This window comes from Echinococcus granulosus (assembly GCF_000524195.1).
Source record: "Echinococcus granulosus chromosome Unknown EG_S00071, whole genome shotgun sequence".
Lineage (NCBI taxonomy): Eukaryota > Metazoa > Platyhelminthes > Cestoda > Cyclophyllidea > Taeniidae > Echinococcus > Echinococcus granulosus.
Genome location: NW_020170451.1, coordinates 318,937 through 332,222, shown reverse-complemented (window position 1 = coordinate 332,222; position 13,286 = coordinate 318,937). Strand labels below are relative to the sequence as shown.

The 13,286-nt window shown below is 41.6% G+C and overlaps 2 protein-coding genes across 2 annotated transcripts in view; one reads left to right on the top strand and one right to left on the bottom strand. All coding sequences in view use genetic code 11, as the record gives it.

Moving 5' to 3' along the window:
* Positions 1 to 967: 967 nt before the first annotated feature.
* On the bottom strand, positions 968 to 5,147 carry EGR_07182 (Sodium-dependent phosphate transporter; the record flags this gene model as incomplete). The annotated part of the gene is made up of 5 exons (XM_024496431.1): positions 968 to 1,223; positions 2,768 to 3,066; positions 4,255 to 4,328; positions 4,931 to 5,014; positions 5,135 to 5,147. The coding sequence occupies 5 exons, from the start codon at positions 5,145 to 5,147 to the stop codon at positions 968 to 970; spliced, it is 726 nt and encodes a 241-aa protein (XP_024349186.1).
* A 3,343-nt stretch (positions 5,148 to 8,490) lies between these two features.
* Positions 8,491 to 13,286, top strand: part of EGR_07181 (Sodium-dependent phosphate transporter 2) — a gene marked incomplete at both ends in the record, with an annotated part of 10,272 nt that continues 5,476 nt past the window's right edge. The window contains 5 exons of the mRNA XM_024496430.1: positions 8,491 to 8,530; positions 9,338 to 9,433; positions 9,739 to 9,941; positions 10,961 to 11,027; positions 12,992 to 13,101. Of these exons, the coding sequence (XP_024349185.1) occupies positions 8,491 to 8,530; positions 9,338 to 9,433; positions 9,739 to 9,941; positions 10,961 to 11,027; positions 12,992 to 13,101 (516 nt within the window). The remainder of the gene's footprint in view (positions 8,531 to 9,337; positions 9,434 to 9,738; positions 9,942 to 10,960; positions 11,028 to 12,991; positions 13,102 to 13,286) is intronic.

Sequence of the window (13,286 nt, the reverse complement as noted above, 5' to 3'; positions counted from 1 at the left end):
GCAACTTCAGAAACCCAATTTATTCATTTTATGGCTTAACCGCAGACCGGAAAAGTTATATTAGAACGCCCATACTGGATAGTATCCCTGCAAAGGGCAGACTGGGAGATGAATTGCGATGCAAATATGAAGTCCTTTTGCACTTTTTAGAAACACATCTGTGTTATTTGCCTTCCTGGTAATTGCGAAAGTGAGAAAACTGACTGGTGAAGGACTGAAATGCCATCCTAGGAGTAGTTCAGAAGGTAGCTTCTCCAAATTTTTAGTTCAGATGCTGCATTAAATCCTCCTCAGAATTACCTTATTTCACCAACCGATTTCAAGTGATTTAGAGTTGGGAAACGGATACATTCATACTCAAAAGTTACTGCCTTACATTTTGTGAACATTGGATTGTAACCATAGTACCAACGCTTTGAACCCCAGAGCCAATGGCTTCAATAACTTTTACGTAAGACACTTTCATGAATCATCACTTCCTCAAACATGAAACCACTAAATCCAATCAAGGGAAGGCGGTTATTGACACGCTCCAATTCTAAGAACTATTACGAATGCTCCCATTTCCTACGATTTTAATCGTGCAACAGAATACATCACAAGGTGAGCCTTACTGGATGTGAGCCATAGCTACCCAAGTTTGTTTTCCATCAGCCTACTTCACATTAGGCCAATTTTGTGGGGAAATTTGTCGCACTCATAGGCACTTCGAAAACAAGGAAATAGCCTCTTGATTATTTGTGCAGTGTGGTTCCATAAATCGTTAGATTCAGTATTGCAAGTCCCTAGGGGTGGGAAGAGACTTCGATGTTGATGAATAATATGATATAAATATTAAAACCCGATAATAAAATATTCGGTTGGGAAAAAGAACTGGAGCATATGCGGGCAACGAGAGGAAAGGGAGGATTCATTAGTCAAGGAAGGGGAAGATAAAGAGAAAAGGGATTGGGGTGGAGTAAAATATCTAAGGTGTGGACAGGAGAGGTTGAGTTCTGGTAAATGCATACATGATAAGAGCTGAGAGTCCAGCCGAGACGGGAAGGGTGACGACCCAGGCAATCACAATGTTAATGAAGAGCCTCCAGTTGACGTTAGACTTGGCGCGGAAACGTCCCACACACACCACTGAACCTACCTTGCAGTGAGTTGTCGAGATGGGGATACCCAGATTGCTGGCTATCAACACTGTCACCGCAGATCCCACTTCGATGCACACACCACTAAAAAATAGACGGAATTTGCACACACACAGGTCAGACCTGGTTGATTCCGCCTTTTCACTTCCCTAACCAAAAAAGTGACGCGGTGGCGAATGCCTTGTTAGTTTGAAAGATTCAAATACGCTACTTTAGACTGCAAAAGTTTCATTTACATTAAACAAGAGTTTTATTAAAGGATTATGTAGTGATTTAACGACATAAATTAGTCCGGAGTGAGTTCCGCTCTTTGTTGTACCTTGGCAATGACAATTTCGCGCATCTACTGCCAACTGCGCCGAGCAAGCAGTGTCCTGAGGTGACATTAAAGGCATCATATCAATTGCATGCCAAAGCGTAAAAGTTCAAGACAGGAATAACTTGCTCTCCTCCAAGGAACACTTGACAACCAGCACGACCTGACTGCGCGTTTGCACCCACCTACTATGCTTCATTTCAGGCCGTCCCAACAATGTCAAGGAGCGGACTTGCCCCACATGCTAGAACAGTTGCCACCACAATCGCTCTACCCAAAGTGTAGACTCTGGCTATTGCAGTTATACATTAACACCCTGATAAGCAGGGTGGCTTATCGTGACGGCCCTTGGCAAGCAATATTCCTGAGTTTTTCGGGACTCTTATGATCAAGCTCTGTCTCTTGGCGCTTTCTTCAACCAGTGTTCAAAGTGCAATACGCTGAATGTTTAACTCTCGGTTTCAGTGAAGGAGCCACTTTGGGTCGCCGTCATTATACTTTCGTCAGGTGGGCTGGCCTCCGAGCCGTGCCAGTAACCCCAAGCCCTATATTTTGCCAAAGTATTATGTCTTCTTTTGTCTTCAGGATAGTCTCCGTACGCTACACACGACTGCACCCAAATAACACGCTTACTTTGCGTGATTCTAGAGCATTTATGGCTCCACACATGCCGCGCACCAAAATGTGGAACAGAAAAGTACAATTTCCGACTCATCCCTTCACAAAATCATCCACAAATATTGTTGCGATGCGTGATACTCAGGTTTCACACTACTCTGACAAATGAGATGTGAGACTTAATTATATGTAAGAAACTTTTACCAGCTGAATGATCTCGTCTCCCCCGCAATCCACTTCAAACACCTCAAACTTACTTTGCAACTTTAAGGCAATAATGAGTGATCGTAACCGCCTAAATATTTAAAATCTCGTCTTAGAATGGTGAGAACCCTGGCAAAATTCATGATTTGTTTTACAATGAGTGGGGCATAATGGAACCTTAAAGCTCTCCCAACCCATGACAAGGTAACTTAATAGTGGGAGAAAGGATACTTGTAACAGTGGAAAAACAGGGTCGAAATTTGTTCACATAAAATAAAATTATAAGCCACTAATTAGGTAGTGGAATAAAAGTAGTATTCATCAAACGGTTATGCAGGTACCGGTGTGGATGGCCAATTACGGAGGGAGCTACGATCGTTTAGCCGTCAACCCAGAAGGCTCATATGAGAGCGACGAAAGCTGAATAGTTATTTAGGTGGCTAAGAGAAACATACCAGTAAGACTGGAGGAGAGTAAGCTAGTGACCCACCTGGAAGGCGTGATGGTAGTTAGATCAGAACCGACAGTCTCCATGACCTTGCGACCCCACACCCAGAGACCGATGGAGATGCCGACACCGCCATAAAAGAGGATCCAGATTGGCGGGGGAGCCGATTCAAGTGGATTGCCGGAGATGGCCACTAACCATAAACCCACCACGGGTCCGACGGCATTACTCACGTCGTTGGCGCCGTGCACAAAGGACCCAAAAATGGCTGAGAGGATTTGTGCAAAGGAGAAGACCTGTACCTCCTCTGGTCGGTCCTCAATCAGTGGTTCTGATTCAATCTGTGTGAAAGTCAAACCTGGTCGTAATAGGGGCTCAAGAATGCTGTAAAGTTTATTTCAATAACCAACTTTCTAGGTTTGCCAATTAAACTACTAACTTCCACGTTTCGCTGAGGATCAGACATGTTGGCATCAGTCATGCAGATTTGAGAGGCTGAATAGTGACAGACCTTGTGCGTTAGAGTGGAAAAAAGTCATGCAGATGGGTAGATCATACACGACAATGATACTGAGTGGAAGGGAGCCATGCTTCTTACCATTTCATTGAAAACTAAAATTGTATAGAAACAAGCTATCAACAAACTAGGGATCGTTGAACCGGACAACTACTAAACATAACCGTCTCTGACAAAACACAAACTATTTATAATCACTGCCTAGTCCTGTTGGCCAGCATATACCGTGCACAAGGGAAGTAAATGAGTAGGCGGCAAGCGACGAGCCGGGACCATGATAGTGGATAATCACAATAAAAACGCATGATCAGGGGGAAAATATCCCTCAAATGTGAAAATAAATGGGTACTTTTTAATGGCTTATGATACTATCAGTGATATGCCAAGCTAAATGTTGTAAGGAGGTACGTGGAAGGGAGGTAATGAGGCTTCTACTATGAGGCACGCCTTCAGGTTTGCAATCACACGGCAACGTAGTACTGATTATGATGGCAGACCACTTTCCATCCAAAAGTCGCTTACAAAAAGGGCATTAGTTACTCTGAAAGCCTTTGGCTTCAAGGATGTTTTCATTGAAATTGTTAAGTGTATGTCAAGTGAGATTCAGGAAAACGGAAGACATTTATTCTCACTGAGAGAATATTAAGAAATTTTCAGATATGCAGAATAGCTTTAGGAGCAAAAAAATCTCTTGAAACACGCATAAAAATCGTGGTTCCGGCTAATACCACCATCACAAAGTCGTTTCACAAATTTGTTTCCGTACCACATAAGAAAAGTCTATTTTTGAGTAACCATAGCGTTGAAAAGTGGAATGATGAGACCTTCTCTTCATGGCTGTACTGGTTTCAGCACTCCAAAACACTGATTCACAAACAAAACCAGTCGTTGAGGCACGAAGAAACGTGATACAAGTATGAGCAAATAGACGATATTGTTACACCCAGCCCAAAAGTCATTTGCAGAATTTTGGATTTTTTACGTGCCAATTTAACCAGAAATACTTACTTACTTCGGTTACACTGCTATCATCATCCCTTTCACCTGGGCCTGCAACATTAGCTTCACCGCCCTCATAATTTTGACCTGAAAAACCAAGATTGGTAACACTAGTGAATTGGAAATGACTTCTCTGCGTCCTTCGCTAAAATTACAAAAGTTTTGTGGTTCTGATAAAGTCTTGATCCAACAAAACCAATTCTCTCAACCTTTCCCACCCCACATGCATCAATTAGGGTCCCTTTAAAAAGATAAGGTGATATTATCAGCTATTCAGGGAGCCGCAGTATGCTATTCACCAGTCCTCCGGAGGATAATTTTCCACGTTTCCCGTGGTTGAGCATGTACACGCACTAGTATTTGACGCAACAATTTTCCTACATTGCTGGTTCTTTGGTTGAATTGGATTGGATAGCTAGCCCACCAAGTGGTTTATGTAAGGCAGTTGAGTTTGTTTCGCTAGCAAAAGTTGTTTGACAGTATTTATTTAAGCCAGTTTCACACCAGTCAGGTCATGCCGTAATTAGCCCTGATCCGAGTTTCTTAAATTTTAAGTCTGTGTGAAAGCCATGACAAACTCAAGATGAGGTTAGAAAAACTGTGCCTCATAAATTTCTTTTCCAGCTTGTTATCGCGTAATAATTTATTAGAAGAGGATGATTAAAAAGGAGGCTGCTTTTACATCTCACCTTGGTTCGCAGCGGGATTGTCCGTGGTAAGTAACTCCGGTGAGGTGGAAGCAATACCATTCGACTCGAGTGTGACAAACTCCACTGAAAGGAAACAGAGGGACGGTTGTAGCCCATTCTTGAATACAAGGCATTCAATGCAAAAATGTTGACTTTCTTAATTGTTGCTGCTTGGTTTGTCTAGGTGGATGAAAAGGCACTTACCCTGCGCCTTCATCACCTATCGTCACCCTTAAGTAAATCCAAAAAGTATGCGATTTTGATGTCTGGCAAACATGAGCAGACAAAAAAGGGGAATGCGTGTTGTAACACGTGAGACGTGAAATGGTTGGTGGTCTATCAATCTGAGCGCTGGGGTCTTGGGTACCGTGACAACAACAACAACAGCACCCATTCTAAAATGCCCTAGTTACAAAATAATGCGTAAGAATAAAATGATCATGCGATTGTACCTACACTCCTTCCCACACCTCAGCTCGCCTCTGTTCAGCAAATGAAGCATGAAGGGCGAAAACAAATTATGAATGGAGGTGCAAATTACCGATTACGGCCCATACCCAACACAAACTTGGACCTGGTATAGGCGTACAGCTGAGCTAGTCAAAGTGGCAACAATGTAGGCCAGCGTGCAAATGCAAAATCTGTGGCCCTCAGGCCTCGGAATAAAAGAGAGTATGATCGTACGGCATGATTGGCAGAAGGGAGGAAGAGGCTAGTATTTTTGATGGCGGCGGTGCCGCCCAAACGCAGCACCGTGAGCAAGAACTGCAACGGTGCATTTCATCACAATCCTGCATGAATCGTGGCCACTAAGCCACCACTGTGTTTACGCCTCAACCTACAAAGTAAATCACACAAACAATGGAATCAAATGGGTTGATAGGGGGTAGCTTTTTACGAATGCGGTTAAAAAGCCATTAAGGAGATATAAAAAGGTGAGCGTTTTTTGGAATTAGGATTGGCTGGGTCATAAATAAGGAAGGCCAAAAATGGTTGTTAAATGAGGCCAGTTAGACAGTAAAAAAATCCCACTGGATGAACTTCGTACTACCTTGATTCACAACTCACGCGACGAACTCAGTAAATCGTTGACTTACATTGACTTCCTAATTGAAGTTTTGTCTTCAGAAGTAAACGAATCGGCCCTAGCTGCCTCTGCTTTCATGTCAACCGTCTATTTCGCGTGTGACTAATGCCAAGAAAATGTGACAATAATTGCTCGGAGAAATGTGAAGGCAACACGGAATGCAATATTGCCATTAGAAGTGTGGGGTGGATAGTTGATCACCTGAGACTAGCCAATGACGTTCGGCCGAACTACAAAGACAATTCGCATCGCAAATCGGTCTACCAACAGACAATCCTATCTCAAGGAAACATTTTTATGAGGTAGAAGGGGTGATGAATCAGTAGTCTGTGGAATATATTGTCTCCGGTTAATGCACGTGCGGCCTACTTGCCCAGCTTCTACGACTTTTCCAGTTGATGCAAACGTAACCGAATCATTTCATCACCCACTCTCGTTAAACATTGCTGATAGTTCCTGGCACTTTAATCATGAATTAGTATATCAACAACAGCGTGTCATTCTGCACAACCAAAGGCAGAGGGTCTTTCTGAATGCAAGGCATCCAATTTGGAGTGATGTGTCACCAAAATCAAGGGTTTTAAACCATTCATTGGCGGTAAACTCTGCCACTGCGCCGCCAAATGACACAACAAAAAGTTGACGATAAGCTTATACAGGTTTTAAATTGCACCACATTCAGCCTACGTTCTATGAGGATCCGAGGTAGGATGAAGGCATTTAGTAGCAGAACAAGGAGTACCGCATCAATAGATTGACGCATATCTATGGCTTAAAAGTCATGGAGACAAACAATTGCGTGCATTTTGGTCTCCATACAATTCATAAGCCATTACAGCGATTCATATCTAAATCTACACAAACTTTTTGATTACCTGGTATCCAGCAAAATTTACGGACATGTAAACGATCACCTACAAGCTATTTCTAACCATTGAATCTTTAGTTGGCTTCCATTTAGAAGTGAAATCTGGTTAAAGGGAGTATGCTACAACGTTTTCTTTGAGTAAACCAGTAAGATAGCTGAAGCTTGGGTGAGTTAACAGGGTTAGGCAGCAGGTTAGTGCGGAACCAGAGTGATTAAAGGTAACGCAACCTGCCTTGATTAGGTGGAGCATCAACAGAGGAGGCTTGTTCTGGTTGATCGACAAATTCCATAGAGGATGATCCACTCGTTGCCGACTGATTGGGGTGCCTTATTCGCAAAACGATTCCACGCATCCGTCGTCTGAACTTTTCCGTAGGTGTCTCCTCTAAATTCGCATCACCGTCCTCCTTAGGACATTCCATCTTGCTCAACCGACCTGCAGGCGAAAAATACAATTTGACGGGATCGAAGGTGTAAATAGCAGTCAAGGCAATCCAACTTTTGAGTTGGCATGAATGCATAATTACATGCACATTGCTGGGGTCGCTTCAGTGTGCTCAATTCGCTATATGAGTGGAGTTTACGAACGACCTTGCAGGATTATTTTGTTTTCGTATGTAACAGATTATGCGCATCTGTATGAAAGTATCATGGAGAAGATGATTTCAATGATGCTTCAACTTACGCAAGATCTTCCGACGGAGATAAGGCCGTATGAAAAAGAAAACGATAAGGCCTGTCAGGATACCGGCACCGAAGCTAGCGACCAGAACAATCCACAATTTGATTTCACGGATTCCGAAGACTAAAAGGAGGAAGGGGATTAAATAAGTAGACATTAAAAGGATTATTCAAAGGACCCCGGGCCTTTCCAAACACTTTGGTTTTTGACTTACTGCTCAGTCCACCATAGAGAACTGAAAAGACGTTGATTATCACAGTAGCACCGTAGAAGAATGGCAAGACACAAAGACCTGGCTCGAGAGGATGCTCCTAAAGGTCATAAACAGAAATGTGAAAATCGAGAACACGATACCCTCACACCGTCGCTAGAAATTGTTCTACGGAGTAACCACCGCATCAAGAGAAGAGTACATAAAACCCCTAAACCAAATACTCAACCGCAATTTCTCACCGACAGTACATTTTAGGCAAAAAACAGGTTTTGTGGTGATAAGTTAGTATTAATTTCCGGGGAGCACACTTATGCAAATACAGGGAGGTTCTAAAAATGACGGAATGTGCGTTATCCCGAAACAAGCGCATGCATGATCTACTATGACATTTTAAATAACAAACGCCATTTAAGGCTACAAGAAAAATACTTGCTCAAAAAGTGATGGGAAGATAACTTATAGAAGCACTCTATATCATTAAATACGAGTAACTAATAGGTATACCTTTGTCAAGACGATTTTCTTTAAAATGAAGAAGATAAAGGTTGACACAAGACCGCTGAGAAGGGGTGATACAAACCAGGAGATGACTGAAAGCAGAAATAGATTATATGGAAGTACTTCTGATTGTGGGAAAAATTACTCACTTTGCTTTTCAAAAGTTTGTTACATGTATATATATACATATATATAAATGGTTACGCAAACAATGCTAGAGCCAGAATTTATCATTTTTAATGAGTACCCAAGTAAGGGAAGAAATTTAAAGTGAAATCGGCAAATTATATGTGATTTAAACTGCTCTTTAATTTTAAGTCAATTTACCTGCAACTCTGGTGCAAACTATGCAATGTTTAATTGGAGACTAGAGCAGTTAATTGCTGACAACGCATAACTGAATATACCAATGTCTAATGAAATGGTAGAGAGCTGGACATACCAATACGCAGAACACCTATCCACTGAATGCCACTTAAACCGAAGAGTACAAGACCAAAACCAGCAGTAGCACCCACGATACTATGGGAACCTGAGACAGGCAATTTGAAAAACGTGGCAACAAGCATCCAAATGCACGAACCTTGATGACAAAAAGAGTCTCGATTAGTATTCAAGTCAACAGTCGTGCAGTGAAAGAAATAATATATGCAAAGTTTACTTGCTAGCGATGCCAACTGGCCGTACATAAGCAAGAGAGCACCATTTGAGGTTTCATTGAAAAGATTCGGGTTGATAATTCCACCGCGGATGGTTGCCGACACCTGACCGCCAAGAAGGACGGAGCCGGAAATTTCAAAAATGGTCGCAAGAGTGCAAGCAGCTTTCAAAGTGAGCACTTTTGAACCAACACTGGTTCCAAAAGAGTTGGCGACATCATTTGCGCCCAAACCGAAGGCCAGTACGAAGGCTATCATCAAGCCAACGACGACCAGAAGCAATTCAGACTCCTCCAACATCGCTTAGAACCCAAAACAGTCAAGTCCTTTCCAAAACTAAACACATAAAACCTGTAAAAAATGCATTACCAATTATTTAAATTTGAAATCATTAATTAGAAGGTACGTTAAAATATGCATCAACTCTTGTTCGTTTATGCGTTGAAAAGACATGTCAAATGGATCATATTGTTTACAAGAGTAGTTCTAAGCAACGTAAAAAACACAATAAACTCCGAGTCTTTTTGATGCGTTAATAGTCAGGGAATGGAACTTCAAATAACTCAGTAGAAGCAAAAAGCTTATGTAAATTTTGCGAAAACATGGGTGGCAAAAAGGAATTTTGAGCAACAAACTAGTTTGTGCATAATAGAAAGCTCTAATACGAAAAAGTAAGCCTAAGCTCAAACCATAAGCCGGAATAAAAGAGAATGAATATAACTTGATAGATTCAGAGAGTGGAAAAAGGAAGTGCACATGAAATTGGAACAGGCGACATGAATTTATGCTAACTAACTCAGAAACACTAGGCAGCCAAACAGTAAACATCCTAAAAATACATACAATAACTGTCGATGTCGCGCAAAACTCCGTAAACCAGCAGTTTTATGGAAGAGTATTCCGCGTAATTGCAGCGCTTAAGGACAATATAACTAATTCTGATGCAGTAAAACAATGTCCACAAGAGGCACGTAGATTAATTGTATCAAATGTTGCTAACAAAGTACCTCACTGCACCATACTAACTTAAAATGTTAGTAAACTTTACTTTGTTGCTAAGTTTATTTGTTTTAACCCGTCGTTTTGCTAAAAGTATCAAAAATCATGCCCTTCCGTTGTTACACACATTATATATCTCACATCGACAATGTCTAGTTATCAATAGCATAAATTAATTGTAATTTTTTTGCTTATTAAGCTGTATTTCTGTACCACTTTGAGTCATCTCTGGAGTAATAATAAACTGTAGCGTCCTGAGACTCCCTGAAGGCGAAAGGAGACAAAATACTCGGGCAGAGTACATATTCAGCACAGAGGTGTCTAAGCTATTGGTATGGCCTGAAAGGCCAGCCAACCAGGTAAGGTATAAGAGGGCTAGTTCAGTGTACAAAAGTGGCGCCTCACCAATACCGGGGGATAAACCACTATCGTATTACATAACCGTGCCTACAGAATAGCTGAGAGGCTTTAAATAAAGATGAAGAAACATGGTGCTAAATTTGTGTTTAACCTGTAGAGCCAGAAAAGTCCCCATAGGCATGCAGAGCATCATTACTGGTGCTTCTTTTGGTCAACATTCTGCAACGACCATCTCAGCGTGGTGAATGTTTTAAACACCGCCCACACGCGGAAAAAGTCGTTTTCAAAGTTCCATTGAGTTTGGTTGCAAAGACGATGATACTCTGGTAATTCTGCTTCATCTACAGCTTCATCCTTCTTGCAACCCCTTTTGGGGAAGGGGAATGACTGTCTTTTTATTACTTAGGGCCGATCGATGCTTCATAACAAGTGCATTCCATATATGGGTTGTTTTTGTGGGAACACCTGTCTTAAAGCAGAGCTACTTATCAGAATAAATTGTCCACTGCAATCCAAAGAGGTCGGCACTTAACACTGATACATCCCTGCTTCATTCGTCCTAATTTACTGCAGACCAACGGTTTACTCAATCTGGCGGTACAGACGTGGCCGAGGTACGGTTCATTCGCTTAATTTATATCTTCACATAATTCCTGCAATCAGATCCTAAAAGAACACTTACCAGTTAATGCCTATCTTGAGAAACAAGAGGTTGAGGTAACTGTCAGAGGTGAGCAGTTTAAACAGGTTAACGGCAAAAGAACAACCTGTGGAGACCGAAGTGCCATTAAACACATGGTTTGACAAGGTATCAAAGCACTGCACCATTGAACTGACCTGACTCCTTTCCCTTAAGCTCATGGTCCCTAAAGACCATTGTTTTACTTCACCAGCTTGTTCAACTCTTCGTCTTGTTTGCGCGGGGACCGAAAGCCACGGCCATTGTGCTTTCACCCAGTGGCATTGCCTCTGGTCCATACCATTTGCTCCCAGCCCTTCTCTACTCTGATAAGACACATTTTGCACCAATTGTTACATCTTTTTTCGTCCCGTGAGCTTTCCCGGGGATAAACCATTTTGAATGCTAACCAACTCGATATGTTTTCTTTAGCGTTCTTCCCGTTTGGATACTAAACTTCACAGACCTGAACTATCATTGACAGAGAGAGAGGCCTGTTTTATTGCCATGCTCATCAGGTTGTCCAATCCAAAATTGGGTTCAAAAACCTGTCGTTCCTCTGTGCATTCATACACTGGACGAAATTACTGCGTTTGCCCTCTGGACTCTCTTACGTGATTCATTAGCCTACACTCTACGCCATCAACAGAACATACACAAATCAAGCTGGAGATAAAAAAGGTGGCCTTTCCGTAAGTCCGTAAATACTCCGAACACGACAAAACGATTTTAGACCGCAAAGATATTGTAAAATATCCGACTAGAGAGAAAATGATTTTCAGCTCACAAATCTTTATCACTGCATTGCGGCGCCTCGAGACTTCCCTGGATATGACGAAAGGGACAATATTCGGGCAGAATATGCATTGCCAACCTACAGAAGAGCTTGGGGGCTATTGGCATGGCTAGAAGGCCAGGCCGTCCGTAGAAGTTACAATAGCGGAGTGCCGAATTGGTCCGTTAGCAAAATCGAGAGTTGAACAAATAACTAGAGTACTAGCTATACACACACATGCATACTTTAGTACAGTACGTTGTTGCACGCGGGCATATATTGTTGTACCTCAAAGTTAGAAGGCGAGACTTTGAAATGGCAAGAGAGTCACAAGGTGACACATTAAAGGATAACCTTCGTATCTTTTGTACGGGCTGATTATCACACCATGTATCGTGCTACCTCTGACAAAACTCTTCCAACTTTGGCTCGACCTCTTAGGTATGGACCCTGTAACACCTTGGAAAATGTAAAAAATTCAAGAGAGGAGAACGGAGCACTGCTGTCGAATATTGAATGACACTTTATAAAAGCTGGATGTATATATTGGCAAAGGTTTCTGTGCAAAAATTTCTGAGATAAGGGAACAAAATGTGAAGTAATTGATTTAATTCTGCCCTTATTAAATCTGGGGCATAAGATTTCAATAAAAATTGGGGAATTATTAATAAAACAGCCATTATTCTCCTATTCCACGATGCGAAAATCTCCTGACTGCTCAGACTCAATTGACAAGCATCAACAAGTCCTTATTAATGGGAGCGAGCTTGTTAATAACACTTTTCAAGCCGCCACACATATCTAAAGTAACAAATATTCAAAACATTTGGGTCTTTCGGTTCTAGAATTTGGCAGTCTGCATAAGAGATTTGGACCAAAACGCACGAGATCCCAAAAGTTATTTTCGATGTGGGAATGGAAACAGTTGCATTTGCTTTAGCACCGTAGAAAAAAGATGAAAGGAGAAATAATGAGGTCCTCACTGGTTTCTTCATATATTAATATTTTGCGAACAATTTTCCCACTTTTGGCAATATTCTATCCATGAAGATGGTCTTCCCTAATTAAATAACATCGAAATTTCTTGTGGCTTGACTCTTTGGCTTCTGAGTTGGATTCGAAAATTAAAAGTGGAAATTTGAAAAGGAAAGATAAGTGGGACTTGGTCTACTTATCTTTCCATGGCTTTATAAGGAAAATAATCAAAAATTGTAGTAAAGTTTGAAGATTCTTTTTTAAGTGATGCAGTTATTCCCGCATTTTTCACCATTGCTTAATATCACCAGTCTCTTTATTAGTCAGATTGAACAACGTAAGTGTAATACTATAGTGGTTTGTCCCTCGGTTCTGGTGAGGCGCTACTTTTGTACTTGGAGTTAGCCCCCTTGTTCCTTGCTGGGTGGGCTGGCCTCTTGGGCCATGCCGATAGCCCAGACACCTTCTCCGTGCTGAATATATATATATATATATATGTAGCGTCCCGAGACTCCCTTAAGACGAAAGAAGACACAATACTCGGGCAGAATATATATATT